The sequence below is a fragment of the Varanus komodoensis genome, unplaced genomic scaffold (genome assembly GCF_004798865.1).
Source record: "Varanus komodoensis strain SLA01 unplaced genomic scaffold, ASM479886v1 scaffold80, whole genome shotgun sequence".
In the NCBI taxonomy this organism is placed as follows: domain Eukaryota; kingdom Metazoa; phylum Chordata; class Lepidosauria; order Squamata; family Varanidae; genus Varanus; species Varanus komodoensis.
In genome coordinates this window covers 1,162,156-1,189,789 of record NW_025336482.1, presented here as the reverse complement: position 1 = coordinate 1,189,789, position 27,634 = coordinate 1,162,156, and the positions used below count along the sequence as shown (strand labels likewise).

The window sequence follows — 27,634 nt, the reverse complement described above, 5'->3', positions numbered from 1 at the left end:
AGCCAAAATGTTGCCCCTGGCTCCTCCAGCAACTGTATGAACTGCCGTGAAGCTCAGTCTGGGGGGAGCAACAGAAGGCAACCCCCCCCCCCCGAGAATGAAAAGGCACCAGGCCTGCTTTTTTGTGTGTTTTGGTTCCCCTCTCCACCGTTTATAACATTCTTCCCTGCTTCCCAGTTTCCAAATGCCTCATCTCTCAGTGCCAAGTAGAAACTAGTTTACAAGAGGATGGGATGTGGTTATATAAAATTTCCAAACCAGGCCATCTTGGCAGCACTTTCCCCCTGTGCAGGAGGGGGAGTGGTTCCCCCAGAGATGAGATATGCGCCTTCAGAAGAGCATTGACTAACACATAGCTGGATATTCTGCTCGGCATCTCGGGATTTCCAGGATCAGCACAAGCACGGGGGCAAGGAGAGTGCGCCGGGAGGGAAACCAGAGAAGACAAACGGCGCTTTTCCAGCCCAAGAGGGAGAAAAGGGGAAGAGAGAGGAACTCTTGGCTCAACTCAAAAGGCACATTGGGACATTAGAACAAAACCCCCAATAAAAGCCTTCAAAGAGCCCAGCCCTGTGCTTGCGATATTGGCGATCTTGACAATGATTTGTGGGAAACGGCATCCAGGCGGGCCCCAGACACAATCCCCTTCCAGGCATGTTACTGGACGCTCGTCGACACCGCCCTCCCCTCCCTCTCCAGTTATGATTCAATGCGCACAGACTACACACACACACTTTATCTGGGGAGGGTGAAACTGAGGCTCGGGGTGTGTGCCGGGGGGAGAGGGAGACCCTCCCTTCGAGAACAAGCAAGCACAATCCAGGCATTTTGCTGAAGTGGGCGAGTTGGACAAGTTCTCTGCTGAGGCGGTCGTCCCGCGAAAGTGGCTGGAGAGAACGCGGCAAAATTTCCGCTGGCACTCATCTGCTATTATCATTTTCTCTCCTCCTCGCTCGCGTCCTCCCTGATCTGGGCCAACCGCGCCACGATTCAACATGAAGAGCTGCCTTTTGCTTCTAGTCGCGCTCTGCTCAGCGGGAGGGGACCCCTTCGCAGGTAAGCGCATATCAAGGGGTGCCGTGCACTGCCTTTCTTGTCCCCTGATCTCTTGGGACTGACAGCCGGTGTTTTTATCTCTGATAGCTGCTTTTTCTCCCTCTAATCCCCAAACTCTTGAATGTCAGACAGGATGCAGGGAAAAGAGGATCTCTGGGGATGTGCAGAGGACCAGGCTTGGCTGGCATCCAAGCTTTCCCTCATCCCTGATTTGTTTAACGCAAGTAGGGATGACAGAATTCAATCAGGATGCAATATTTATCAGTCAACCCTGTTGATTTGGGTAGTCCAAACTGATTTAATTGTGAGAGAATCCACCCATAGTTTGTGTGATAATTTGTATGTGCGAGTGGAGCATTTTTAAACTGTGAAAGAGACCAAGATATGTGTTCCGTTTTGGTGGTGGGGAATGGTTTGATGCTATCTTATTTCCAGGTCCAGGTCTTCTTTGAATATGGAGAAGTATATGGATGCAACAAGCGCTTCTCTATTTTCATTGGGAAAGTGCTGAAGGGCATGTGAAAGACAGTGGAATCTTTTAAACTTTCACTTTAAAAACCATTCTACAATCCATCAAGTCCCAGTGAATGTTTTCATGATTTCTCCTCTTCTTCCACATCTCTTTAACCATCACTCTTCCAACACACCTATTTTTTCCAAGAGTATCTCTGCTTGTACACACACACACACACACACACAGACTGTTTTCATTTACTGGTGTTTGCATTCCTTTCCTTTCCTGATCTGAGAGCAAAAATGACATTTTTCTTCCTTCTGGTTAAAATAACCTTTTTCCGGGGGTGGGGGCTGTTCTCCATCTCTTATTGGATCCCAGCTCCCATCATCCCCCACTGCGATGTCCAGTAGTCAGGCATGATGGAGCATGAAGTCTGATGATATCTGGAGGAATGTATGTTCGTCCACACATCGTCAGATAACATGCATGAAGGACAGAAGATGTACCAACGCCCCGTTTAAAGGGGTAGAAATGCAGATGTTGCAGGAAGACAGTTCAAACACTGCATTTCCAGTTATTAATATGATTTATTTATGCTTAGATTGATTAATCATTGATGCAATGTATATCCTGCCTTTATCCCCCTCCTTTCTATTTTATCCTCACAATGACAACCCTGTGAGGTAGGCTAGGCTGAGGTCAGGGGCTGGCCCACAGTCTCCCAGGGAATTTTATGGCTGAGTGGGGATTAGAACTTGCATCTCAGCCCAGTCCAGTCCAACACTCTAACCACTACACCACACTGGATGATTGTTAGAAAGAATGCAGGGCAAAAGTGAAGGGAGAGACAATTCTCCTACTCAAGAACTTCAGAAAAGGATTGCACTCCATACAGTACCAGCTTCCTTGGCCTCTCACTCCAGAGCGACCCACAATGCATGAGAAGCATAGAATCATAAGATGGTAGAGCTGGAAGGGACCCTGAAGTCCATCTAGTCCAGCCCCCTGCTGTTGCAGGATGCTGGATTTCCCCATCCCACTCAGAGGGCTGTCCAGTTTCTTTTTGGATGTCCCCAGTGTGGGAGAGCCCCACACCTCTCCAGGCAGCTGGTCCCACTGTTGTCTTGCTCTGACCATGAGGAAGCTTTTCCTGGTGCCCAGCCTGAATCTGACTTGTTGCAGCTGGACTTTTATCAGTAAGAAGATACCTTCACCTTCCTCTCTGTGATAGCCTTTGAAGGACTTCTAGAGGGATGTCATGACCGCCCTCAGACTTCTCTTCTCAAGGCTGAACAGGAAGGGCAAGTGCCAAGTTCTCTCAGTCTCTCCTCATAGGGCTGTCTTAGAATCACAGAATAGTGGAGTTGGAAGGGGCCACGAAGGCCATCGGTTCCACCCCCTGCTGTTGCAGGACACCAAGTCACACCATCCCACTCAGGTGGCTGCCCAGTTTCTCCTTAATGTCCCCAGTGTGGGAGAGCCCCCACCTCTCCAGGCAGCTGGTCCCACTATCCTATTGCTCTGACCGTGAGGAAGCTTTTCCTGGTGTCCGGCCTGAATCTAGGTTGTCGCAACTTGACTTGATTATTCCGTGTCCTACACCTTGGTGTCAGTGACCTTGCCCTTCCTCTTTGTGACAGCCTTTGAGAACCCATACTCAAAGCACAGAATGAGTGTAGGTTGGCATTAAACCATAGGTTGTGATTGGATCAAGGGTTGTTGTGTTGTCTGAACACAGCTGTGCTAGCAAGCCACAAACAACCCATAAGGAAGACCATGGCTTGTTGCTGGATTGTGAGCTGCGACTGATTTATTCTCTCAGACAACGTGACCACCACGAGCTACACCAACATTGTCCAGCCCTTTCAGCTCAGCCATGATGGGAAATTTACACGTCAGATTCCAAGTCCAGCCACCTGAGTGAAAATATACTTGGGACAGACACTGTCAGCAGCTCACAGAGGACAATTTGAGCCAACAAGCAAATGAGTGCAAGTAATTCCGGTGTCCAAGCAATGAATGGCACAGAAGTTTTCTTTTGAGGCATCTGTGAGTCACGTCCCACCAAAGCCGTGGAGGCCACATTCCTAAGGAAAATAAGGGTCAAGCCAATCACCAAGTAAAACATTAAAACAATGGGCAACACCCATTTTCCAAACAGCAATGATAATTCCAAATCCTTTCAAAAGGAAAGAGCCATATGCAAACAAATAAATTTCAGTTCCCATCAACCCTTGCCAGGATTATCAGTGGTGAGGGATATGGGTGTTGCAATCCAACAACATCCTGGGGGTTTTCATAATATGCCCAGTTGTGAAAATCCCACCGTTGATGCCAGATTGATGGCTCTTCCAACGTAATTGCGATTGCAATTGTCAACAAGAGTTGAGAAAATATGGAGTCCGGACCTGGAATCTGGCACGTGCGGTACAGATTTCCACATTTTTAAACTCCATTTGGGACACTGAAATATGAAATGACTCATCCACTCCCCCACCCCTGGCCCTTGCGAAACCCTCTCATAGGATGGAATTCAGACTCGGAAACCAGGTGCGCTCTTCAAAAGGAGACGTCTGCCCTTTGAAGTGTGGATTTTAATCTTCTTGCAGAGCTTTTCGTCTGCAAATGTACAGGGAGCAACCCACCGCACAAGAAAGGCGGCGGCAAACTTGGCTTCCCGATGCAACGGTTCTAGCGTTACAAGGCACTATCCTGGCTCTCCATTGTGCATTTCCTGAGGTGGATCCTCTTGGGCAGCCAAGCCAAGTCTCTCCTTTCGCTGCAGAACTCTGATTTAACCACCCCTGTGTTAAAGCTCTCACGGAAACCCGGCTGAAATCAATGGAAAATTCGATTTATTCTCAGGCAGGGTCTGATAATGCATCCTGCAGTTTTGGTGGTGGGCCGTAAGGGTTGCTTGCACAGTTCAACAGGTCACCCACGAGGCCACACATAAGAGTGTGTTGTTTAGCGAGGACGGTGCAAGAGATGGCTTCCTTGCTTCACCCAAGCCCTGCTAGATGATCCGGACTGCAGAAGGCATCACTGGTGGCGACAGGTGCTTTATTCAAAGCAAAAGTGGAGATACTAGTGATTGTCTTTATATCTCTTGAAACAATGCAATCGCAGGTTGTTGAGGTCTTTCCTGCCGAAGGAAAATGTTTTGTCGAGGCCCTGACTGGTTCCCCCAGAGGCTGCGCAGGTATACTGTCTGAAATGCTTCACACCGGGGGCCATCGAATTAAGCAGGTCACAGGCCGAATCTAAGGAAGGCACCCTTGTTGGAAGAGAGGGCTCCATCCCCCCCTGCATGCCTTCCATCAAACCCAGCCGAGGAGCCAGCCTCCTTGGGAAAAAGCTTGAGGAACGTGGGAGCGTCTGGTGCACCAAGACGGAAATTGCAGAAGGCTCTCTATCGCAAGAAACGAGCGATTAGTTCACGAGATTAAGGAACAAACACCCTTTTGATTTGGCTGCCAGCTGACTAGCTTCTTTGCCAGGTGGCTGGCTCGGAGAGCTGTTCTGTTTGAGGGGGGCGGGATCATGCTTGGATCAAACATCCCAGACAGAGCTCCCCACCCGCCTGCCTTTCCGCCCACCCACTTCTTTTACAGCTCATCTTTGCTCTGCAGGCAAAACAAAGTTTGTCTGTCAGATTGGCGGAGAAGTCTTGCTCCGACCACGCTAACACAGACCTGACCTTGGCCTTCCCACAGTTCAGGGCTGGGACTTGTTTTGAACCTCTGACCCAGGTGACGAGGTCCTGACGAGGTCAGCCAGGCCATCAACTCCAGGGCTGCCTCTGGGGCCAGAAAGACAGACAGATGCAGAGGGTTTGTGCTCCGACAGGGAGCCATGGGCAAGCTCTCGGAGGAGTGTCTCTCTTTTCCACCGCTGCAGCCCGCTTGTCCGGCTGTCCCTCCCTCGAACTCAGGCAACAGAAGCGACAAGCAGGTGCTGTGGGAACCCCCTTGGTTGAGGGAGTCGTGTGCAGCACACTGAACCCCACTGAGTTCTGCCTGGCCTTGTTGAGCGGCCATGAATGGCCCTTTCCTCCGTTCATGGAAGCCAAAAGAAGCCCCTGCTAATGGCACAGAACCTCTGAGCAGAACAGAGCTGGGATTCTCCAGCTTGGCTATCAGAGAGGGCTTCCTTTTGGAGAAGCCCTTGTGGCCACCCGAAGGCAAAATAAAGCAAGCCAACAGGCCCAAAATATGCAGTCTGCAGCTCTCCCGGCCAGCACCTTGGTTGCCACCAACATGCTGCAATAGGTCGCATTGCACTGTGGACCTGGGAAGCTGAGTGGGGTGATGTGGGGCCAGCCACTCACTCTCAGTCCAACCTACCTCACAGGGTTGTTGTGAGGATAAACTAGAGGCAGATAAGCCACATTGGGTTGCAGGCAGGATATAAATGGATGCTGTTTTTATTGTTGTTGTTATTGTTATTATTATTATTTTGTCTTTTTGTCCCAAGACTATAGTAAGGGACAGTCTAAAAAAGTTACAAATAAATAAATACGTGATGACAATTTTGCTTTAGGCAAGGTATTTTAGGACCCAGAGTTCACAGCCCCACAAGAACCATGGCTTTTCTTCCCGAGTCTCCCAAGGCCAACAGCACAGCCCAGAATCCACCAACCAAGCATTAAGTAAACTGTGGCTTAGCATTTCGTGCAAACCCAGCCATTTTCCACGCTAACCATGGCTCTCCAGGGTTTCCGGAAGGAATTTTTCTGAGGATCAAATCCGGAGCCTCCCGCAGGCAAAACCTTGGGGTTCTACTTCTTGGGGTCTTCCTGAAGGGTGTGCCCGCAACTGTTTGTTCTCCTTGTGTGTTCCCCGAAAGCTTGACATTCAAGGAGAGATAGCTCTGGGCACCAGAGCCTGATGCAGCGACCCTAACAGCCTTCTCCCTCCAACGTGAATCGGTCCCACCCTCTTCTGTTTGCCCCTGAGCTGGCATTTGCCACAATCTGTGCGCAGCTCCTAGCCACGGATGCATGAGCAGGGCCACCTCACTGTTGTCCCCGCAGGAGGCATCTGTTGGCTGCAACAAGGCCGGGAGGCGAAGTGCACCATGATCGTCCGGACGGGGGTCACTTGGGAAGATTGCTGTGCCAACGGCAACACGGACAGGGCATGGTCCAACTCCTCCCACCCGAATAACAAGATCAGCCTGCTCCGGATCCTTGGCCTCGTGAGCTGCAACCCTTGCAAAGGTACAAGCTTTGGGGCATGCTTTGGTTTAATGGATGGAGTGATGCAAGGTGTCTTCTTTGAGGGTGAGCCCTCTATTTCAGGGGTGCAGAAGCCCCAGCCTGTGGGAGCCCCAGTGTGCTCACCCCCGATGGCTTTCCCTGGCACGGCTCAGACTAGGTTTGGTTTAAACTTCCACGTAGCTGGTGCCTTGTTGAGTTCTTGGGTACTGCATGCATGTTGGGTTTGAGTGTCTTGAATGCAGGCAACCCCCTAGAAAGCAATAGAAAGATGAAGAGGCACAAGGAAAGAAAGGCACAGACCTAGAAGCTAGGAGTTGCCCACGTCCCAGCACCCGGGCAACTAAGCAATCCGTTGGTCTTTTCTTTAGGGTCATTCTTCCCCAATTTTCAGAATTTGAGAACTCTGCAATACATGTGTTTAGATGTCTGTGAATTTGGCCTGAGGATTCCACCACAGTCCAGCTTTGCTTCTGACCTGTGCAGGATCCATGAATTTGTGGCATGGATTTTTTTAACATATGGGGAGAATTTACACAAATCCACATTTGTGTCGATGCGTGTGAATGCGGGTGTCCTTCAGTGCCAATGTGCACCAACTGCTGATGCGCATTAACGTTAAGGCGATGTGTGCTGATGCGCATTGATCCCAGAGTGCACTTGCGGAAATGAATGAGAGTGCGGAATATCCATACAATGAAAATCCTTTTTCATCAGTGGTTGGTGCCAGAGGGAGAAGGAAGGAAAGATGCCGGGCACTCCATGAAGCTTGGATAGGAGGGATTTGACAAAATCCAGCACCCCTGTTTGCATCTATGAATATGCCACTGGACTCTTGCTTGGGTGGTGCACTTTTTATTAACAATGATGCTGACGTCACGTGTTCATTCCTCAAAATTATGCCCTGTCTTTCCTCCAAAGAACCCCAGGTGGCTTATGCAGTCTTCCTCTGCTGCATTTCATCCTCACAACAGCCCTGTGAGGTAGCTTAGGCTGAGAGTCCATGACCAGGCCGAAGTCATGTCGTAAGTATCAGGGCCCGTTACCCAGAACCTCCAGCCTCAGTTTGATCTGGAATTGGAAGAGGGTTTGGTTTGCTGGGCCTTCAGAGTTCACTTGGACACCCCAGGTGAAGAAGTGGACTAAAATACCACTGAATACCTCTCACCTGTGAAGCTTGTGTGCCAGAATAACTCCCAGCTTATGGAAAGCACTTATGCTAAACGAGAGCTATGGACGAAAACACACGCAAATTTGAGTCTTTAAAAAATCCATAGGCTGGAGGGGAAATTGTGCATGGTGGATTTATGATGAGTTTAACCCTGTTCCCCAGAAAAGCCCCCAATGTCATGATTGCAGGAACACTGTTATCGAGATTCCTTTGGGATTATTTTGCGAAAATGGAGAAATCCCCCCCCCCTCTTTTACTGAACTCAGATTTTGGCAATTCACAGGTTCATATGGTGATAAATGTGTTACTTCACACGATGAGTGCTTAACTTGTGGAACTCCCCGATACAAGAGGTATGGCAGCCTCTTGTCGAGCCAATTTCATGATGTCCTATTTCATTATTTGCTTTTTCATGACAAATGGCTCTTCTCCGTGCCCTCTTAGAGCAGAATTCCACGCAAAAGCACTCTGCCATTAAAGATCCTTTGGGCTGAGCCCTTTTCTTCTGCCCCTTGGAAAACAGAAGGCATTGTCTAGGTTGGATGTTTGTTCCCGAGTAGACAGACCCAAGATGGCATTCCTGGGGTCCCAGTTGAGCCTCAGGGGTCTTCCAGGTGGTCATACCAGTTTCCTGTCCTTCCGGCACTTACCTTACAGTGACATCCCAAATTTGTTCAGGTTCTCCTCCATCCTAAAAGGCTGAGTTCCCACAAAGCAGAGAAGGCAACCAAGAGAGCGTTAAGTGGATGATGCCAGCATTGCTGGCTGCACCCCTTTGCTCTTGAACCCCACCCACTGGAATGTGACCCCCAAAAGCTTCTCTGGAATAGAAGTTGGCCCTTGGGCAGAAGTTAGGCTGCAGAAGGAGCTAAAGAGACCGAAACGGCCACAATGCTGAGGCCAAATCTTGGTTGACCTAAGACCCGGATTATCCAGGTTCAAATCCCCACTCAGCCATGTAGCTGACTCTTCAGCCTGACCTACCTCACAGGGTTGATGTGAGAAGAAATGAAGAAGAGGATGATTGTGGAAACCCCCTTGCAGAGGGACAAAAATGCTGGGATATAAAGATAACAATAAACAAACGCATTAAATGGCGTCACAAAGCAAGAGGGGGCCACTGCCTCCCTCGCGCGCCTCCCCAAATTCTTTTCTTGGTCACCGACACAAAAAAGAGCAGGAACAGACGAGGCCATGGGTTCTCTGTGCCGCCGGGAAACCACTTGTGAAATGCCCTCTTTATTTTTCTTCCAAGATTGGGCCACCCATACATGCGCAGCGCATGCCAACATCCCCCCCTCCCCGCCAGAAAGGCCCACACACGGCTTCTCCGGGGAAATTAATTCCACGCACCTCACCCCACCCCACAAAACGCGCCAGACAGTTTTGCCCCAGGGTGACACATGGACACAATACACCCGTCTGTCTCCTTGCCGCCTCCCCTGTAGGCCAATGGGCTTTTCTCCTTTCTCCGTCTCTCTTCTTTAATTTTCCAGACAGATCCCCCTCCTGACTTGTTGCCCATTCTTGTTTTCATGTCACGGAAGCTCGCCGGCAAAACAGGGAGTCCTATTGTTATGGCAGAAAGACTTTTCTATGGAATCCCTTTCCAAACATGTCTGTCGGTCACACAGACACACACACACGCACACGCACGCACGCCTCCCACTTCCTTCTGGCATATCCAAAGTTCGCCTCTTGCGTGCTTGTGGGGGCATATTGCAAAAATTCTCGTAACTTTCCTTTCTTCGCCCTTGTTTTTCTGTATGTCCTCCTCCTGCGGTTGGTTAGTTGGTTGGTTGTTTTGACAAAGAGCTCTGCACCCTTTTGACCCAGGACGTCAAGTCCCCACATGCAGAAAACCTTTGATGGAGATGCTGTTGGAGTACCTGGCCCAACTTTTGCAGCCAGAGGCAAGGGTCGGACTACCATCCCCACCATCCCCAAATCTTTCTGGCAGTGGATGATGGGGGTTGTAGTCCGACCCATCTCTGAAAGCTGCTGCACTGCAGAAGCTTGGGCCATTTGCCAAAGGGTGGCAATCCCAGTTCAAGAGCACACTTGGCTGGCTGCAAAGACCACTGTGTGCCCGACTGCACTTTTCTCTATCCCGTCTGCCCTACACAGGAACCTAGGAGAACATCCGGAAACCTTGGGGGAACTTCTTAGGGGTCTCCCAGAAAAAGGAAACATGGTCTCCCAAACGGAGGACATCTCTTGGAGAAAGATTTGCCCACGCTCATGTCTGTGCATAGATGCAAACTTAGCAATATAAAGAGGAGCAACGCACATCGATGGCGACAGCAAAACGGCGTTGTCGCCTGCAGCATCTGGTTTTAAACAGCAATGCGGTACCTGGTGGTGGAATCCAACCTTTGGAACTCTCTGCCACAGTAGGTTACCCGGCTAGTCGCTGTGTTTTACCCGACAGGTGAATACACATAGGATTGCGCTGTTAGGTATGAACGGGAAAGAACCTTTTCCCCACATGCCTACTCAAGGAACAGATGCTTTAACCGTGCAACCGTTCCACGAAAGTGTTGCTCCGATATGTATGAGCAAGCACTTTGCACGAGGATGCACAGCTGTTGAGTTCGAAAGGCAAGGATGCTGATATTTTGATCCATTCGTATTCTTTCTAAGCAACTGGCTTCAAATACTTTAATGAACAAAGTCATGTCTAATAGGCTGCCCGGAGAGCCTATGGCTGGGCATGTAAATGGAATGAATAGCAGTACATGAGCATATATATCTGTCCACCCAGTGGTCCATCATTGTAAAAGCATGTACTCCCTGAGACCTAGTCCCCTGAAACCTGGCATGCACATTCACAGGCCTCTGGCAGTGGAGTTATTTCGTTTCTAGAACAAAAGTATTCATGATATATGTATGTATGTACATACTTTCTCTTTCTTTCTTTCTTTCTTTCTTTCTTTTTCTTTCTTTCTTTCTTTCTTTCATTCATAGCTTTTGTATGCTGTCCTATTATTTTATTTATTTATTTATTAAAACATTTTTATGCCGCCCCATTCGCCGAAGCCTCGGGGCGGCTTACAAGTATTATACAAAAATCTCAGGACGGCTTACAATATTTAAAAGGACACTTGAAACAACAATTTCTAATAAATAATAGAAACAGGACAAAACAATGAATCACAAAACACACAGAGCAACTGAAAGGGAAACGTTGTTAAATTTTAAAATGCTGTTTAAATAAAAAGGTTTTGGCCTGGTGCCGAAAAGGGTATAAACTTGGCGCCTGGAGTACCTATATAGTTATAGGCCACCTATAATTGCCAAGGCCTTCCGGTTTTTAAGATCCATTAACTCACTGCAAGGACTAATGGTTCATTAATAGCTAATTAGTAATTAATTTAATAGTGTGTCGATGTGGTTGAGGCCTGCAGTGACATCTTCAGGCACCAGGTGGCAGACAAATTTAAGCATATGCCTGGAAGCCGGGGAAATTCGCCAGCAATCCTACCAGATTCTAAGCTTGTTTCCTCCCTCTGCTGTGAAGCAGCCCCACTCAGAAAATGGACTAGCTACCCCCCCCCCCCCGCTCATTCACCCCCTCAAGCAGTGACAGGGGGCATTATTACCCTGTCTCCCCGAAAATAAGACCTAACTGGAAAAGAAGCCCTAGCATGATTTTTAAGGATGCTCCTAATATAAGCCCTACCCCCAAAATAAGCCCCAGTTAAGATCATCAGCCAGAGAGACAGATTTAGTACTTTCGTTGCAACACAATTTGGGGTTTGGAGAGTCATGACGATGTTCCAGAAGAAGATGGCACTACTGTATTTGAATAAATGTAGATTTTAGTACATGAATAAATTAATAAATGTAGTTGGTTGTATATGGAAAAATAAGGCATCACCTGAAAATAAGCCCTAGTGTGTCTTTTGGAGCAAAAATTAATACAACACCCGGTCTTATTTTCAGGGAAATACGGTAGGACACGGGCTGCACCAACAGGCACACTTCCACTCTGGGCTCAAGGGCTACTCCAGCTGCTGGAAAGTTTCTCCGAGGACTTTTCTCAGGGCTTTTTTTGTCATAGAACACACCAGAACGGCGTTCTAGCACCTTTTTTGACGGATTTTTCCAAGTGATTGTGAATCGCCCTGTTGGGCGTAGCAGGTCGGCGGCAGAAATCATTATCATAGTGCCTGCGGGCTGCTTGTGTGTCCGCGCTGCTTGTGAGGGTGCTGCTCGGCTCGGGGCGCTGCTCGGCTTGGGATCAGTCGTGTGGTCGCGCGCTGAGTGCTTCCTGCCGGCGGCGACCATTGTGTTTGTGTGTGTGTAGAGTGACTGGCTACGTGCAAAAGGTAAATAAGTTCTTTATTTCAAAAAAAGTTGGTGAATTGAACATCTTTTTTAGTGTAAAAGTGTGACCCCAAGAGGTCAGTTCCGGCAGCTTTTTTTTTTACAAAAAAAGCACTGACTTTTCTATTCTGTAGAACGCGGAATCCATTCACCAGTCAGATGAGAAATAAACAGCCGAAAGGGCTGGACACTGCATGTCATGCGATTCTGATCCAGTTGCTCTCCTGGTCCCCGAGAAAACCTTCTGCGTGTTCTCCCTCCCTCCAGAGTCCTGTGATGGGGTGGACTGTGGGCCAGGCAAGGTCTGCAAGATGAAGTATGGGCGCCCGCACTGCACCTGTGCCCCAGATTGCTCTCACCTGTCCCGCAAGATGCAGGTGTGCGGCTCGGACGGGTTCACCTACCGGGACGAATGCGAACTCCTGACGGCCAAGTGCAGAGGGTATCCTGACCTGGAAGTGATGTACCAAGGCCGATGCAAAAGTAAGGCACCGCCTGAGCCACGCCGCTGGGCTTTGCCCGTGGCGGCCCTGCCTGCATCCCACCAGACCATGGGCCGCCCACGGCCACAGTATTTCGGGGCGCATGCAAAAGGCTGCAGTGGGAGTCGCACCCTCAGCTGCCCTCACCGTTCCTTCTCCTCTGTTGCACCCCGGATCTCACTGGCCACGCCTGGGTTCAGACAACACGATCGTCCCACTGTGTGGACCTAGCTGGGGAGGGGGGCAAGCAACCCACAGTTCACCGCCCAACACGAAACCGAGGGACTCTGCTGCATTCGCACCTGCCGAGTCGGCATTCCCTCCCAGCCGATCTCCGTCTCCTCATTGTGCTTCCTTCCCGCAGAATCTTGCTCCAGCGTCGTGTGCCCCGGAACCCACACATGCGTCGTGGACCAGACTGGGAGCGCGCACTGTGTGGTGTGCAGAGCTGCCCCCTGCCCGGACCCCACAACCCTCGACCACGCCATCTGCGGGAACAACAACGTCACCTACCCCTCCACCTGTCACCTACGGCGCGCCACCTGCTTCCTGGGCCGATCCATTGGCATCCGGCATTACGGCAGCTGCGCAGGTAAGCTCAGTGGCAGGGACTGCCTCTCGTCTGTCCTCGCTCCATCCATGGCATCTCCAGTTCAAACCCAGATGCTGAACCTGAGGCTGCAGACCAGATCCAGACACCCCGGGCTCTCAGTCTGGCTGTCGGGCATTTCCTAATGTTTATGCATTCTTCTATTTACAGTATTCCTATTCTGCTCTGCATCTAAGCCACTAGAAGGTACAAAGAAAGAACATTGTCTGGCTGGAGTCAAACCATGTGGCAAGCCACACTCAGAGTTCATGAATCTGTGGAGTGTGGGTTCTTGTTGAAACCTGGGCTATCAAGTTGTGTGAACTCAGCGGAGGTAACAAACCATGGTGAACAACCCATCGTTTATGAGCCAAGAAAAAAAAAACATGGGTTTTTTTCATGGTTGAGTAACCATGGCTTGTTTGCACATCTCGGTTCGGACAACACAATAACCTCTGTTTCAGTAATAACCCACATTCAACCCATCCTTATTCCTTGGGTGTGAGTTATCATGTTTTCTGAACCCAACTGCTATTAAAAATGAAAGATCAATAAGACCATAATGGGTCAGACAAGAAAGGCTTTCCTGAAATAAAAACGCTCCAACACAGAGGTGGAGGCTGTGGATTCCACCGAAGTGGAGCTGCTGCTCTGAGGAGTCTTCTCCGGGTGGCCTCCAATTGGGCCGTCAGCCAGGAGCATGTCCTCTGATGACACCAAAGCCCTTGGTCCTGAGAAGGTCTCAGAAAGACAGACCACCTCCGTTTTCCTCACCTGGCCAATCTTTCGTGGTCTCCCAGGTGCTGCTTTTGGTGGGTTGCCTCCACCTCGGACAAAATGCTTCACCAAAGGCTTATGGACTGGCTGTTGAAGCACTGAGTGAAATGAGGTTGCTATTTCCACCTCGGCTTCTTTTGCCGTCAGTCCTAAGTCCAAAAGGAACCACATGCATGCAGTCCAGAGGATGGACGAATCCAAGCAATGACGTTTGGTTGTTCTTTTTCTCCCTTAGCGTTGGACAGGCACCCCCTGGATTCAGATGACGCTGAAGAAAATTACATCTAAACCGACATTTTGCGATCTGGCCGACTCTTAACATGCAGGGGCATTATCTGTAATAATTTACAGACCGTATATACCTGATATTTATTATGACCAAATGAAAAAAACTTATTTATATAAATAGATATAGCTGTCAGCTGATGTAACCGAGATTGTCCAGATGTCCTGCTTTTTCCTGTCATGGTCTGTCCCGTTCCAAAACTGGAAGAGGTTTCTGGGAGTGAGAAAGGAGATCTACTTCATGGGACGTGAAAAACTGATCACACTTCTAGAAGGTTTAATAGATCATATTTACCACAACCACCCTGCACATCAATCTCCTTGGCTTGCGGGAGGTCACATAACCTTCAAAATATCTTTAGTTTTCTTAAATTCCTGGGTCTAGGTGTGAGGTGCTTCCTCCCTATTTATTTATTGAGAATATTTATATGCCGTCCTTTTCGCAGAGCCTCAGGACAGCTTACATAAATAAATAAAAATAATAATATAAAACATGATACAAATAAAATTCCAGATCCACCCTGGCTGCAGATTAAAACAATTATAGCTAATATTAAAAAGTTATTGAAATATGGTTTAAATAAAAAGGTCTTAGCCTGGCGCCGAAAAACAAATAATGACGGCACCAGGCGGGCCTCTCTGGGGAGCACATTCCATAGATGAGGCGCCACCGCAGAGAAGGCCCTCCTCTGGGTACTTTGCCTCCGGATGTCTTTCACGGACGGTTTTTCTTTTCTAACATTTTTCTTTTCCCTAAACACTCCTTTTTCCCTACGGCTTCCCCTCTCCCAGTTGCTTAGCCATCGTGCATGTTAGCGCTCCCCCTGATTCCTCAGCCGGTCCCTACCTGCCCAACATCCCTTTCTTCCACCTATTCCAGCCTAAAAACACATTGCCCTGAGACCTGTATGTGGGTTTTCTTCCTAGTCAAACCAAAAAGTAATCCCACTCACCGAAGTTGAACTGTTTATTAACATTCTGCAGCTGACACTTCCATTCTGACATGTACATGGTGGGCATGTCGTGAGCGGAGCCGGCTGGTGCCAGAGGTCAGACTAGATGGCCCAGGAGGCTCCTTCTGACTCGCCCTGTTTCTATGTTTCTAAGTTAGAATATTCACAAATATCCCACAACGTTGCATAAGTTCAGCAAATGTGACCAGCTAGAAATTTGCTGTGACATACAGTCGCTAGCCAGTTTTAGGCCGGTTTTACATACATATTGAAGTTCACTGAACACATGTTCAACTACACGAAAGACCCCTTTTTTTCAACCATGTTACTCCTTCTCTTCATTTTTTAAAGCGCCCATTTAATATTTTTATGCTTGTTGCCTGTGTTCTGGTTTTTTAAATACTTTTTTACGTTTCTTTTATTGGCCATGGAGAGCTAGGCTCAGGGTCATTCCTGGGCATTTTTGGAATTCTGAGGCTGTGTCATGGGCACGCTCACAAAATGGCCACCCTAGGAGGGCGTCCCCTTTCGGAAAATTACTGTCCCAGTGGCTGCGGCCAGCCATACTTGGCATCACAAGAACCCCAGAGCTAGAATTTCTCTCAAGGGCAGAGAGATGCATTCTGCCTATTCTCAGTACAGCGAGCATTTTGTGTACCATGGCCTGCCCATCTCTGTTAGCATGGGAAAATTGTCCCAAAGGAATCAATAAACAGGCTGGGCACTAAGCTGCGGGTGACGCAAGCAGAGTTCCACATGGAGAAAAGGAGGAAGCACCGTGCAGAAGAGAAGGGACTTCTTTTTGCTAACGACTTCCCTAATGAGCCAGTGTGGTGTAGTGGTTAAGAGCATGGGACTGGGACTCAGAGGATCCGGGTTCAAGTCCCCACTCAGCCATGGAGCCAACTGGGTGACTTTGGGCCAGGCACAGACTCTCAGCCCAACCTACCTCACAGGGTTGTTGTTGTGGGGAGAAGATGGAGGAGGAAAGATGAAGTAAGCTGCCTTGAGCCCTTTGTAGGAAAAAGGCAGGATATAAATTGCAATATAAATAAATAAATAAATTCCCTTAATTTAACACCCATCCAGAGCTGGAGTGCAGATAAGCCCAGGCTCTGTGATACTTTTCCAGGCAAATATGTGGGTCAAGACAGTCCGTGCTGAAGAATTTGGAATGCTATTTATTTAGTCCGCCCCAGATGTTTCTTCCGCCACGGCTGGCTCCCCAGATATTCTTTTGCACCATGATTGATCGTGGCTTGAATTAGTTCCTGAAGCAACTGTCAGGTTACCGACATGCTGCCGGTTTTCCGGATGTGGGGACAACACACAGGCTTCACAGCTACTCCCCATTCCAGGGGCCAGCCATGAAAAAAACCTGTGGATTGGCACTTCTTGTCCCAGCCCCTCCTGAAGTGTATCAGGCTGGAAACTGTACCCTTCACGGGCCTGGCGAATCGGGCACAAATGGGGCCGCCCTGATTTTTCAGTAGCCTTTGTGCCCCTTTACAACCCTCAAAAGGAGGGGAGGGAACCAAAATTGATGGCATTCTTCCAATTTATGGAAGCTGGTCTGTCTGTCTACTCACCTGCTTGCACCATGCTACTAGACCTGATGACTCTTTGCCCCCTCCAGCCCCAACAGCAGCAAGCCCATGCACAGCAGCTAGTGGGGGAAATGGTGGGAAGAAGGGCTTCCTGGGGACAAAATCGTACGGGAACAGGAGGATGGGCTACCCAGCCCCCTGGGCCTGACCCAGCTTGAGGGCTCTTCTGGTGTACTTCCATCAACACAGCATCGAGAAAGAGGATGAGGTGGCTCCCATCGTACTAAAACAGAGCCGGGGTCGCTCAGAGAGTGTCAAAGGACAGAGGTCCTTATGTTTGTAAGGCCAGTCCTGGGCTCTGAGGGCTGGATTCTGAGCGAGCGCCAGCTGAGCCTGAGAAGCCCAGTTTGGATTCACAGCCTGTTCTTCATCTCTGGGTTGGAATGACCAGCATGTACCACAGATTGGCGAATGGCTGCTCAGGAGTCTGTGACCTGCATAAACTGGGCCTTAATTAAACTTTAGCCGGTGGTTCAGGAAGAGCAATCAGACCCGACCAGTAAGAACTGGAGTGTTTGCGATTCCCCTGTTCTCCTTCGTGCACTCCTGCTGCCCTTCAACACCCATCATCCACGTTCCCCGGTGCTTTTTCCTCGCTGTGGTTGCCGTCTTGTTTCATCTGGGGAGATTTGGTTTTCCAACCAGCCGTGTGGCTCAGGCGTGGACCCCCGAGGCAGGAAGGGGGGGAAACTGGGAGCGTGTGCAGGCAATATGGTGGGTACCCTGGATGCGCACCGCTGGCTCTGGAGTTTCAGGTGAATGGAGCAGCTCCCCAGCTCAGGAACTGGCTGTATTCGGCCATGCCTTGAGAACTCCCTTCAACAGGCCTGCTGCAGAAGGAGATCCGCCCTATAATTTATCTGGGACTCCTCTTCAATCCAGAGCAGTGCAGTGTGGCAGCTAGAGAAATGTCAAACTCCCAGTGGGGTGCCACCAAATTCATGTGCAGAAGTTTAATTCCTGGGGGAAAAGGCCCATCTGAAATCTTGGAGAGCAATCGGCTCCTGTGACAACACAGGAACCCACAAAGGTTAAGTATGAATGTGAGGTGAACCTTAGGGTTATGTTGCCATAACCCAGCTAGGACAACCACCTATGGTCTCTTAAGTGAGAGCAACCCACAGTCTACAACCCAAAAACAAACCCTGTGTTCTATTCATGAGTCATAGTTGGTTAACAAACTGTTTGTTCCTGTGGCTGGGTACAGATGATATGATAAGCTGCACATTTATTTTATTTATTTATATTGCGATTTATATCCTGCCTTTTTCCTACAAAGGGCTCAAGGCAGCTTACATCATTCTCCTCCTCCATCTCCTCCCCACAACAACAACCCTGTGAGGTAGGCTGGGCTGAGAGTCTGTGACTGGCCCAGAGTCACCCAGTTGGCTCCATGGCCGAGCGGGGACTCAAACCCGGATCGCCTGAGTCCCAGTCCCGTGCTCTTAACCACGACGCCAAACTGGCTCTCACATGTCATCGTTTAACCACGCTTTGCTGCTGAGACACTTTGTTATCACGCTCATCACATGGGAGAGACAAGCAAGCGCCAGAGTTGGAGAATCTGCACATCCCCATCGATCCGCTGCCTCTCGTGAAAATCAGCTTTTTGCTCCGAATCGTGAGGACTGGAATTCCGCTGCAGCTGCTACTGGTGGAGCGGGGCCACGAGTTGGCAGCGTGCATCAGCGCCGGCCAGCCCCGCCGTCAGCAGAAGTTTGCTCCGGAGCAAGGGCGGCGTGACAAGCGCGCTTTCCAGGCACTCTGCGCCCACCGCCGCAGGCCGCGATGCTCGCTCCAGCGGGTGCCCTCTCCCGGCTAGGAAGAGCCCTGCGCGGCGGGGCGCTGCCTTCCTCCGAGGGAGGCGCCGGAGAGGAGCCTTGGCGCGCCCTGGCTGCGCTGGCTGCGGATGGTGGGAACTGCGGTACCGCGCAGGGCGGGGCGGTTCCCGGCGGGGAAAGCGAGCTGCAGCCCCGTGCGTCGGGGGGGCAGGAGACAGCCGGGCTAGCTGTGGCTGATGGGAACTGCAGTGCAGCGCACGCGGAGAGCATCGGCGCCCTGCCTGCTGGACTCGACACCCGGGAGGGCAGGGCAGGGCAGAGCAGCAGCCACGCTGGCTGGGGAAAGCGGGAACGGCAGTCCCAGGCACCCAGCCGGAACAACGGCCAGGCTGGCTGGGGATGATGGGGGCTGCCAGCGGCATTTCCTCCCCCCGCCCAGGCAGCCTCGGAAACGCCCCGCCCCCAGCCAGGGGACGCCTCCCCAACGCGCGTGCGTATCTCTGCGGGCCGCAGGAGCGGGCGGGGCCTTCGCGCGGAGGGGCTGGACCACGCTCGCCCTGGCGACGCCTGTGACGTGTCGGGGGCCGGCCGGAAGTGGCCTTTATTTCCGCTTCCGGCCGAGGCTCGCTCTTTCCGCTCGGCGAGGACAGGCCGCTGGACGCGCGTGGAAGGTGGGTGGCGGGCCGCGCCGCGCCGCGCCTCGGACGCCTGGGTCCCCTCCCGGGGCTGGATCGGCGGCGGCGGCGGGGGGCTCGGCTCCGCTCGGGGCCCACGACGAGGCCTGCCCGGGCCCGGTCCCCGCTCGCCCGCCCCCCGCCGCCCCCCCCCCCCCCCCCGGTCGCGGGCTCCACGCGGCGCCGAGCGCGGAAGCCCCGGGCGGCCCTGACAGGCGCGCGCGATCCCGGTCGCGATCCCTATTTCTTTAAATGCCTTCGATCGCGTCCGGTTATTGTAATTCAGCGAGTATTGTCAAATTATTGTAGGCTGTCAGGAGGCTTGGCGTAAGAAAGACAAAAATGCAAAATATATGTTAAAACCGTTAGCACGATCGTAAGGTAGGTTAAAAAGGGATCCTAAGTGCCAGTACTTGCGGCCAACTAGTTGAAATACATGCTGGATGAAAACCTGGGAGAATAAAAAGGCTTTGGCTTGGCGCCGGGACGGATAAAGCGTGGGCAGCGAGGGATATGCCGTGTACGGTATAGATCGGAAGCTATATAGGTTGCAGCCCAGACAGTTTTCGCTTTCTCACTGGATAAAATTACCTCGCATGTAAAATATGCGCAGTTGGGGATGGTGGCATGTGTGAAAGAAAGGGAGAGTAACGATCTGTAGTCTGGAAGGGCTGACTTGCAATTTTATATTGCACTTAATTATGGTACCTAAATATTACATGAAAACGTATAAATATGTAATTAAAGCACGTGGTATATAAATAGATGGGAACAGAGGTGGATCTAGAGATAGACTGGGGCTGAGAGGTCCATGTGAGAGCACTTTATCCAGAGAGATTGAATTTCTCTGCTGTAGCACATGGAGGAAGACTTGTGACTGTGTGTCTCTTGTGCATGAGAAACCTTTATAGTTCATGTATGTAGATATATGTACAGAAAGAGCTCTTGGGAGACAGAAGTGATGTGTTGATATACTGATATGTATAAATTTAATTGGGAAAATTAGATTTTTTTGTATAAAATCTACCTTACATATAATGGAGAGATTTTTCAGTAGGTGAATGAGCTTATCTAGAAGTCTAGATGTGCGCACTATTATGTGTAGCTGCTTGTGTAAATATATAGAAATACATAGAGAGACAGTCTAAGTACTGCCTTTTTTGGGAAACACCAGTGGTCACTTGCGGTTAATAAATGAAGATACATTGCAATAGGATAGTTAATATCTATTATATTAGCTCTTCCTAAGCACACACAGTGAATCATGGGATGCTTACTCAACTCGTGGCCCCCTAGGTGTTTTGGCCTACAACTCCCATGAGCCCTCACTCTTGCTTGTGCTGTTGGGAGTTAAAGACCGGAATGCAGGAGTGCCACATTGCCGCTGCCCCCATTGCATAAAATAAGAGATAGTTTAGCCCCGTAGTATAAAGCCCCACATTTCAATCAGCACCAGCTTTTCCTGTAAAATGGAGGTAAGGATACTGTTCTCCTCACATGTCTCTTCCGCCAGGTAACACTCGGCTGCCAAGATGCAGATCTTCGTGAAGACCCTGACTGGCAAAACCATCACCCTTGAGGTAGAGCCCAGTGACACCATTGAGAATGTCAAAGCAAAGATCCAGGATAAAGAAGGTATGTCAACCCCGAACGCCAGTGCCTTCCAAATGAGCCACTTGCATCAAGGAGCAAAACTTGAGTTTTGCTGAAGTTCAGGGACTGCCACCAGAAGGGCCCTGCTGTTGGTGGGGGTTGAGACTGGTTCCCCCTTTTGCTGACATTCAAAACAGAACCTTGCTAGCAGAACTTAAACTTCTGGGGGGATGATCCTGCTGTTGGGGAGTTAATGAGCCCCGGGTTGTGTGGTACTTTCTGAACCTTTTCTGATAACTTGATTTGGCCCAAGGGGACCTAGTTAAAAGATCGGAGCAGGACTCGGATGCTTCAGGTTCAGGCCCCCATTGAAAGCTTGAAAAGTCACCTGCCTCACAAAAATGGAGGGGCATTTAAGCCACCTTCAGTTCCATGCAAGAGGGAAAAGATGGAATATAAATGTAATAAACAGGCACATGGAAGAGTGGGAAAGATGGAAACATTCTGGGCAAAGGTTTATTTAAAAGTGTGTCAGGGGAACAGTCTTTTCCATTTTTTTCCTCGGACCTTAATGTGTCCATTAATAGCAAATACATAAAATGACCACATATATTGTCAGAAAAGGACCCCCCCCCCCGGGTTGTGCTGCACTATGTTGTAGAGTGTTGTGGCCAAACTGTTGCCACCAGACCTGCCTTCCTCGGCCTGCTGCTCTCCAGGCTGCAGCATCCGTCAGTCCTGGTTCCTCACTGTGGCTGGAGGATGCCGGGAATGAAATCTAACCCCCCTGAAGCCCTTCACATCGGGCAAGGCTGGCAGCAGAATGTTTAAGTCCAGTGGCAGCTGCTTCCCCCCCCCCCCCTCCCAGTATCACATGCTGACCCTCGTGAAAAATCTCTGTTTCACAGGCATCCCTCCCGACCAGCAGCGTCTGATTTTCGCAGGGAAGCAGCTGGAGGATGGGCGAACTCTTTCGGACTACAACATCCAGAAAGGTACGGTTCTGAGGCGGAGCGACTGCGGTCTCAGAGGCAGAAGTGGCCCTGCCAGTTGGTCATGCCCAGTTTCCCATGTGGCGCCTCGCTTTTGACAGCCATAAGGAGACAGAACATGAGGAGCAGTTCTCTTCCTGTCTTTCCCTCTAGCCGTGGGCCCTCCTTGCAGTTCAATGAAGAAAGAGCAGCTGGGTCAGGGCCAGTGGGACTCGCGGTCCAGAGTGCCCTCTGCGGTCTGCGGGTGCCTGCGCAGTGTGTCCTGGCTGCAGAAGGGGGCTTAGGCCAGGCCAGCCATCCCTAACCTGCCACCCTCCAGTCCTCTGGGACTGTACATCTCACCCCCCCTGAGCCGGTGACCATTTCTTCTCAGGCTTGTGAGGATAAAGGGTAGAGCGGGGGATGGCAGTCTCCACTGGTGTGCGTTTCCCGGATGCAGGATCAGAGGAGAAAGATACGAGAAGCTTGAAAACGAGGTAGAAAGAACAGCAGGTCAATCGCAGAGCAGGTGCTCCCGTGGCTGGGTCAGCTTGAGGCAGTATCCTGTCTCTTGCCCGAGTCGGGAGCCTTCGGGCAGCACGCCGTTTGCAGTCCACGTTCCCGAATCATCACAGTCCCCCGGGGGTTGGCGCCCCCCCTCAAGTTGGGTCTCCGGGTGGGCAGAAACGCCTCTGCCGCTCAGGGCGCCACAGCAGGCCGATTCAGGCAGCTCCTGCCTCTCTCCTCGGCAGAGTCCACCCTCCACCTGGTGCTGCGTCTCCGCGGAGGCATCATCGAGCCGTCCCTCCGACAGCTCGCCCAGAAGTTCAACTGCGACAAGATGATCTGCCGCAAGTACGTGGGGCTGCGTTGGGGGTGGGGGTGGCTGGCCGCGGGCGGACTGTCCCACCCAGCATGGGGCAGAGGCTCCGGCTCAGCAGGGTGGGGGGTTGGGCCTGGAGGTGTTTGTGGTGAGCTCTCCTCTGGGGCCAAGTTGCCGACCCTTCCCAGCGTTTCTGCAGCTGCCCCCATTCCAGAAGCAACAAAGGGCCTCCTGCTTGCAGCTCCAGGTGGCCGGCATGGTTGGGGGCTGCGGCCGTGCCACTTTTGGGGGGTGCAGGGGTACCCCTGCGGCTGTCCCCCCCCTCCCCCGTTGCTAGAGCTGGAGCTCATACCCAGAATCCCTTGCAGGGCTTCCTCAGCCTGCTTTGTGCTGGCAAACCAGGCTGCCCTGCAGAGCAGTCCCCTGAAGGGAAGCCGGTCGGGTTGGCTCTCCTGAGCCTCATGTCTCCCCATCCAGGTGCTACGCCCGCCTGCACCCCCGTGCCGTCAACTGCCGCAAGAAGAAGTGTGGCCACACCAACAACCTGCGCCCGAAGAAGAAGGTCAAATGAGGAGCACGGCCGAATCTCCCTCTCTCCCTTCTCTGGATCGGCTTGATGCCAGCGAAGGGCTTGATCATGTCCGCAGGAAAGTCATTTTCCTCCTCATGAATTAAAATTTCCATGCTCCAAGGAAGCCTGTCTCCACCTCTTCATTGTCCTCGTACTGAGTGCTCCATGAGGAGGGCCTGAGTCTTCCCGGCGTCGCTTCTGGGCCCGGCCTGCCTTCCACCCTCCTCTGCTCCTGCCCGGAGCCCAACCTTTGTCTGCCAGGTGTGCGGCTCTGCTTCTGGCAGGTGCCCAGGCACGCTGCAGGTGGATGTCCCCTGCCCTGAGCAGGCACCAGGCTGGGCTAAAGGTGCTGGTGGCGTGCCAGACTCCAGCTGGAGCAAGAGAAATGTATTGGTTTTATTCTCTACCCTCCGCAGGAAGGGTGCCGTGTGACCATGAGAATACGCTGGCCAAATACCGCATGGTTTTTGCTCCGAGTAGACACGGATGGCTGGTGGTTTGCTGCTGTTTATTGATTAAACTGCAAGGAGGCGCAAGGCTCTGGCGATTCCTGCCACCCTTCCAGGGATGTGGTCTCTTCTACCCATTCCTGAAAAGGAGAGCAGCAGCAACAGCAGCGAGGCTTGTGCAGGATGCTGGGAGCTGTAGTCCCAAGACATCTGAGGAGCATCAACTCTGGGAAAGATACTCTAGTGCATGGGTCCTCAAACTAAGGCCCACGGACCGGATCCGGCCTGCCGTGCCCTTTTCACCGGCCCACTTCACAGGTCTTGCTCTCACCAGGCGCCCATGGGGCTTGCTTGCGAGGAGGTCGTTTCCCTGTGTGCATGCCTGGTGGCTGCTTGCCCACAAGAACATCAGTTTGGACTCGCCTGGAAACGATCTCGTGTCTGCAAACTGGTGCCTCGCCCTGCAACCCCTCCCTTCCCCGTTTCCGCCTTGCCCCCTGTTCAAAGAGTTTGAGGATCCCTGTTGTAGAGCAGGGGTCCTCCAGCTACAGCCCGCAGGCAGGATCCAGCCCGCCATGCTGATTTATCTGGCCTGTGTCCGAGCATTTGGACTCGCTCAGAGAAAACGATCTCCGAGCGAGTCAAGCGCTGAGCCGGCGCAGGCGTGCTCAGTGGGGAGATGGCCACGATCGAGGTCGCCCAGGGAAGGTGGGCGGGATCACAGTTGTGCTGGGGTGGGGAGATGGCGGCTATCGCGCCCGCCTTCCCTGCAGGAACAACATCGCGCCTGTCTTTGCCCCCACCCCACAGCACGATCGCGGACACTGTAGCTCTGTCCCTTGAATAGGGACCTGCTCTTCCCAACCTCATCTTGGGCTTCTGCTGCAGCCCAAGCAAGCCGAGCAAACATGTTTATTTTTTAATTATTTTTAAAATTTTTAATTCATTTTAATTTTAATTCATTTTTAATATGCACTGCATTGAAATTCATTTTTTTTTGAACTATCCAGCCCCACAACAGTCTGAGGGACAGTGAACTGGCCCCCCCGTTCTAGAGGGTCTCTAGGCAAGTGGCCCATTGGGTGATGGCACTGCATGCCAGATGGTTTGGTCGACTTCTCCTACTCTCTGACTGGGGGCATATGATGTGGGGCAGGTGGGAATCGTAGTCCAGAATACCTGGAGCAACCCAGGTGGCTTTTCCCCTCACCTGAGCAAGTAAGAAGCAGCTGCACTTAATGCAACCCGCCTTCCCACTTGGGTTAAGGCAAGCCCAACTGAATTACAGGGATTCATTTGAGTCCAACAGAACCTTGCAAAATGACATTACGAACATTAAAACAAGGGGAATTTTTGTGAAAGCAGTGGGACTTCAGAGTGGACACATCTTAAGTCTACGATCTTGTCTGCATTTTACCCAAGAGTAAAATTCAGAGGGTCTTCCAAGTAGGCTACAGGGTGGCGCTGTCAGACGTCCAAATAATTTGGTGAAATACATCCAAGCAGCCCTGACTATCAAGCTGTGCTTTAGAGGAAGGCAAGGAGAAAAAGTAGCAGAGGCTCTGTGCTTGCGGGGCAGAGCGGTGCTGAACTTGCCATTCTCACCTCAGAGGAAGGTACGGCGGTACCTGGGCGCACGAACTTAATCCGTTCCACGATTCTGGTCGCGAGCCAAGTCAAATTTCCCCAGAAGGGTCAATGTAAATAAGGTTAACTCGTTCTGCAACTTTCTTAATCACAAAAACGTGAAGCAAAGTGACAGCAAAGACCGCAGCCATCTCCCCCCGCCCCCCCAGCACAGCCGTGATCGTGCCCGCCGTCCCTGCACAAGCGCCACCGTGATTGCGGCCACAGATGGGTGCGATTGTGGGCATGCTCGGGGGAGACGGGCCGATCGGCACCTGATGGAGTTCGCGGCCTGATGCAAAATTTTTCAGAAATTTCTGTTCGCAATCCGGTTCGGTTGTGAACTGAGGCATTTGTGAGCAGAGATACCACTGTGCTCTTTATTCATAGCCCTTCCTCACCACCTGCTGCCTTCCAGAACGTGTTGGACTACAAGGCTCATCATTCCCAGCCAACCATGGCAATTGGTAGTTGGCGTATCTAGCACACCTGGAAGGCTCCAAGTTGGAGAACTGCGACGGAGTTTTCTGAAGAACTCCCAACTTGAGCTTTCCTTTGAGGCGCGTGGCCCAAATGCAGTACGTTATTGCCAAACACAGTTTGGATTTGTGTTTCTTTCCTTATCATGGAGCTGCCAAGGCAAGGGTGTGTGTGTTGGGGGTGAACTTTGTTTTTCAAATGGCACAGTGGTGCAAGCGGCATCTCAGAAAATATTAAAAGCATGAAATGACTGGTGCATTGTGAAACTAATACATGATCTGCAGCAGAAAGTGCGAAAACACTATCATGCACAGCAAAATGAGTAAAATATATATTAATTTAAAATTTTTCTGTGCCGTCCATTACTTAAAAACTCTCTGGATGGCTTTTAGGGAACAGAAAGCAAAGAACAAAACCGTAACACGAAGCACACTGCATCTAAAATAGTAAAATCAAGGACGAAACCAATTGTTCAAATACCAGGAGAATAAAAAGGTCTTTGCCCGACGCTGGAAAGAATACACTGACAATCCAGGTCACCTCCCTGGGAAGTGAATTCCAGAGGCAGAGCACCACCGCCAAAAGGGCCCTTTTCCGAGTAGCTACCCTCCTCCCGAAGAAGGACCCCCACCTCAGATCTCAAGGGGTGCTCCTTCAGGTATTTAGGGCCTTATAGGTCGTCACTAACACCGGAACAAATTGCTTTGATCTAAAACTAATGGAAAGCAGTTCTGTAAAGCAGTTTTTCAGTGTCAAATTTGGGGTTTACAAATGCATCTTCTATGCAGCCCAAACCCTTGAAGTTTCCTAGAGGTGGTCAACCTAATTCAGGATGGGGTCTGGGAAAAGCCTTCGCTCTGGACAGGCGTCACTCCACGACAGCCCTTGGTGGGGCGATCCGGATTGGTCCCAGGGAGCAGAATCCTTCTGCGCCTCCTTTCCACGGGTATGCGGAAGATGCTGGTTGGGTTGGTGCTCTCCTAGTTAAAAGGGCCCCTTCATGGGTCACGGCCTTGTCACTGCAAAGGGGCTTGCGTACTGCAATGAAGCCATGAGCTCTGCCGTGTGGGGGCAGCATCCCGTCAATGGGCCAAACCTTCCCCTTGAGGCCGCCCTCCGGTGGCCCATCCTGGGAGCTGCACTCCCTGATCCCCCCCATGGGGCCAAACCTTCCCCCTTGAGGCCGCCCTTTGGTGGCCCATCCTGGGAGCTGCAGTCCCCGATCCCACCATGGGGCCAAACCTTCCCCCTTGAGGCCGCCCTCTGGTGGCCCATCCTGGGAGCTGCAGTCCCCGATCCCACCATGGGGCCAAACCTTCCCCCTTGAGACCCCTCTCCGGTGGCCCATCCTGGGAGCTGCACTCCCTGATCCCACCATGGGGCCAAACCTTCTCCCTTGAGTCCGCCCTCCGGTGGCCCTTCCTGGGAGCTGCAGTCCCTGATCCCATCAAAGGGCCAAACTTTCCCCCTTGAGGCCGCCCTCTGGTGGCCCATCCTGGGAGCTGCACTCCCTGATCCCCCCATGGGGCCAAACCTTCCTCCTTGAGGCCGCCCTCCGGTGGCCCATCCTGGGAGCTGCAGTCCCTGATCCCATCAATGGGCCAAACCTTCCTCCTTGAGGCCGCCCTCCGGTGGCCCATCCTGGGAGCTGCAGTCCCTGATCCCCCCATGGGGCCAAACCTTCCCCCTTGAGGTCGCCCTCCGGTGGCCCATCCTGGGAGCTGCAGTCCCTGATCCCCCCA

At 51.4% G+C, this 27,634-nt stretch overlaps 2 protein-coding genes across 3 annotated transcripts; both read left to right on the top strand.

The window, feature by feature from the left end:
- Positions 1–647: 647 nt before the first annotated feature.
- Positions 648–14,514, top strand: FSTL3 (follistatin like 3). The gene is made up of 5 exons (XM_044456004.1): positions 648–1,056; positions 6,549–6,734; positions 12,499–12,714; positions 13,078–13,305; positions 14,315–14,514. The coding sequence occupies exons 1-5, from the start codon at positions 996–998 to the stop codon at positions 14,365–14,367; spliced, it is 744 nt and encodes a 247-aa protein (XP_044311939.1). The 5' UTR covers positions 648–995; the 3' UTR covers positions 14,368–14,514.
- Positions 14,515–19,269: 4,755 nt separating this feature from the next.
- Positions 19,270–23,461, top strand: UBA52 (ubiquitin A-52 residue ribosomal protein fusion product 1). Of its 2 annotated transcripts, none has more exons than XM_044456008.1 (5): positions 19,270–19,376; positions 20,893–21,014; positions 21,881–21,967; positions 22,696–22,798; positions 23,244–23,461. In XM_044456008.1, the coding sequence occupies exons 2-5, from the start codon at positions 20,912–20,914 to the stop codon at positions 23,335–23,337; spliced, it is 387 nt and encodes a 128-aa protein (XP_044311943.1). In that variant the 5' UTR covers positions 19,270–19,376; positions 20,893–20,911; the 3' UTR covers positions 23,338–23,461. The 2 variants fall into 2 exon arrangements, with proteins under 2 accessions (XP_044311943.1, XP_044311945.1); XM_044456010.1 differs by having other exon boundaries at positions 19,330–19,375; positions 20,888–21,014.
- The last annotated feature ends 4,173 nt before the right edge of the window (positions 23,462–27,634 follow it).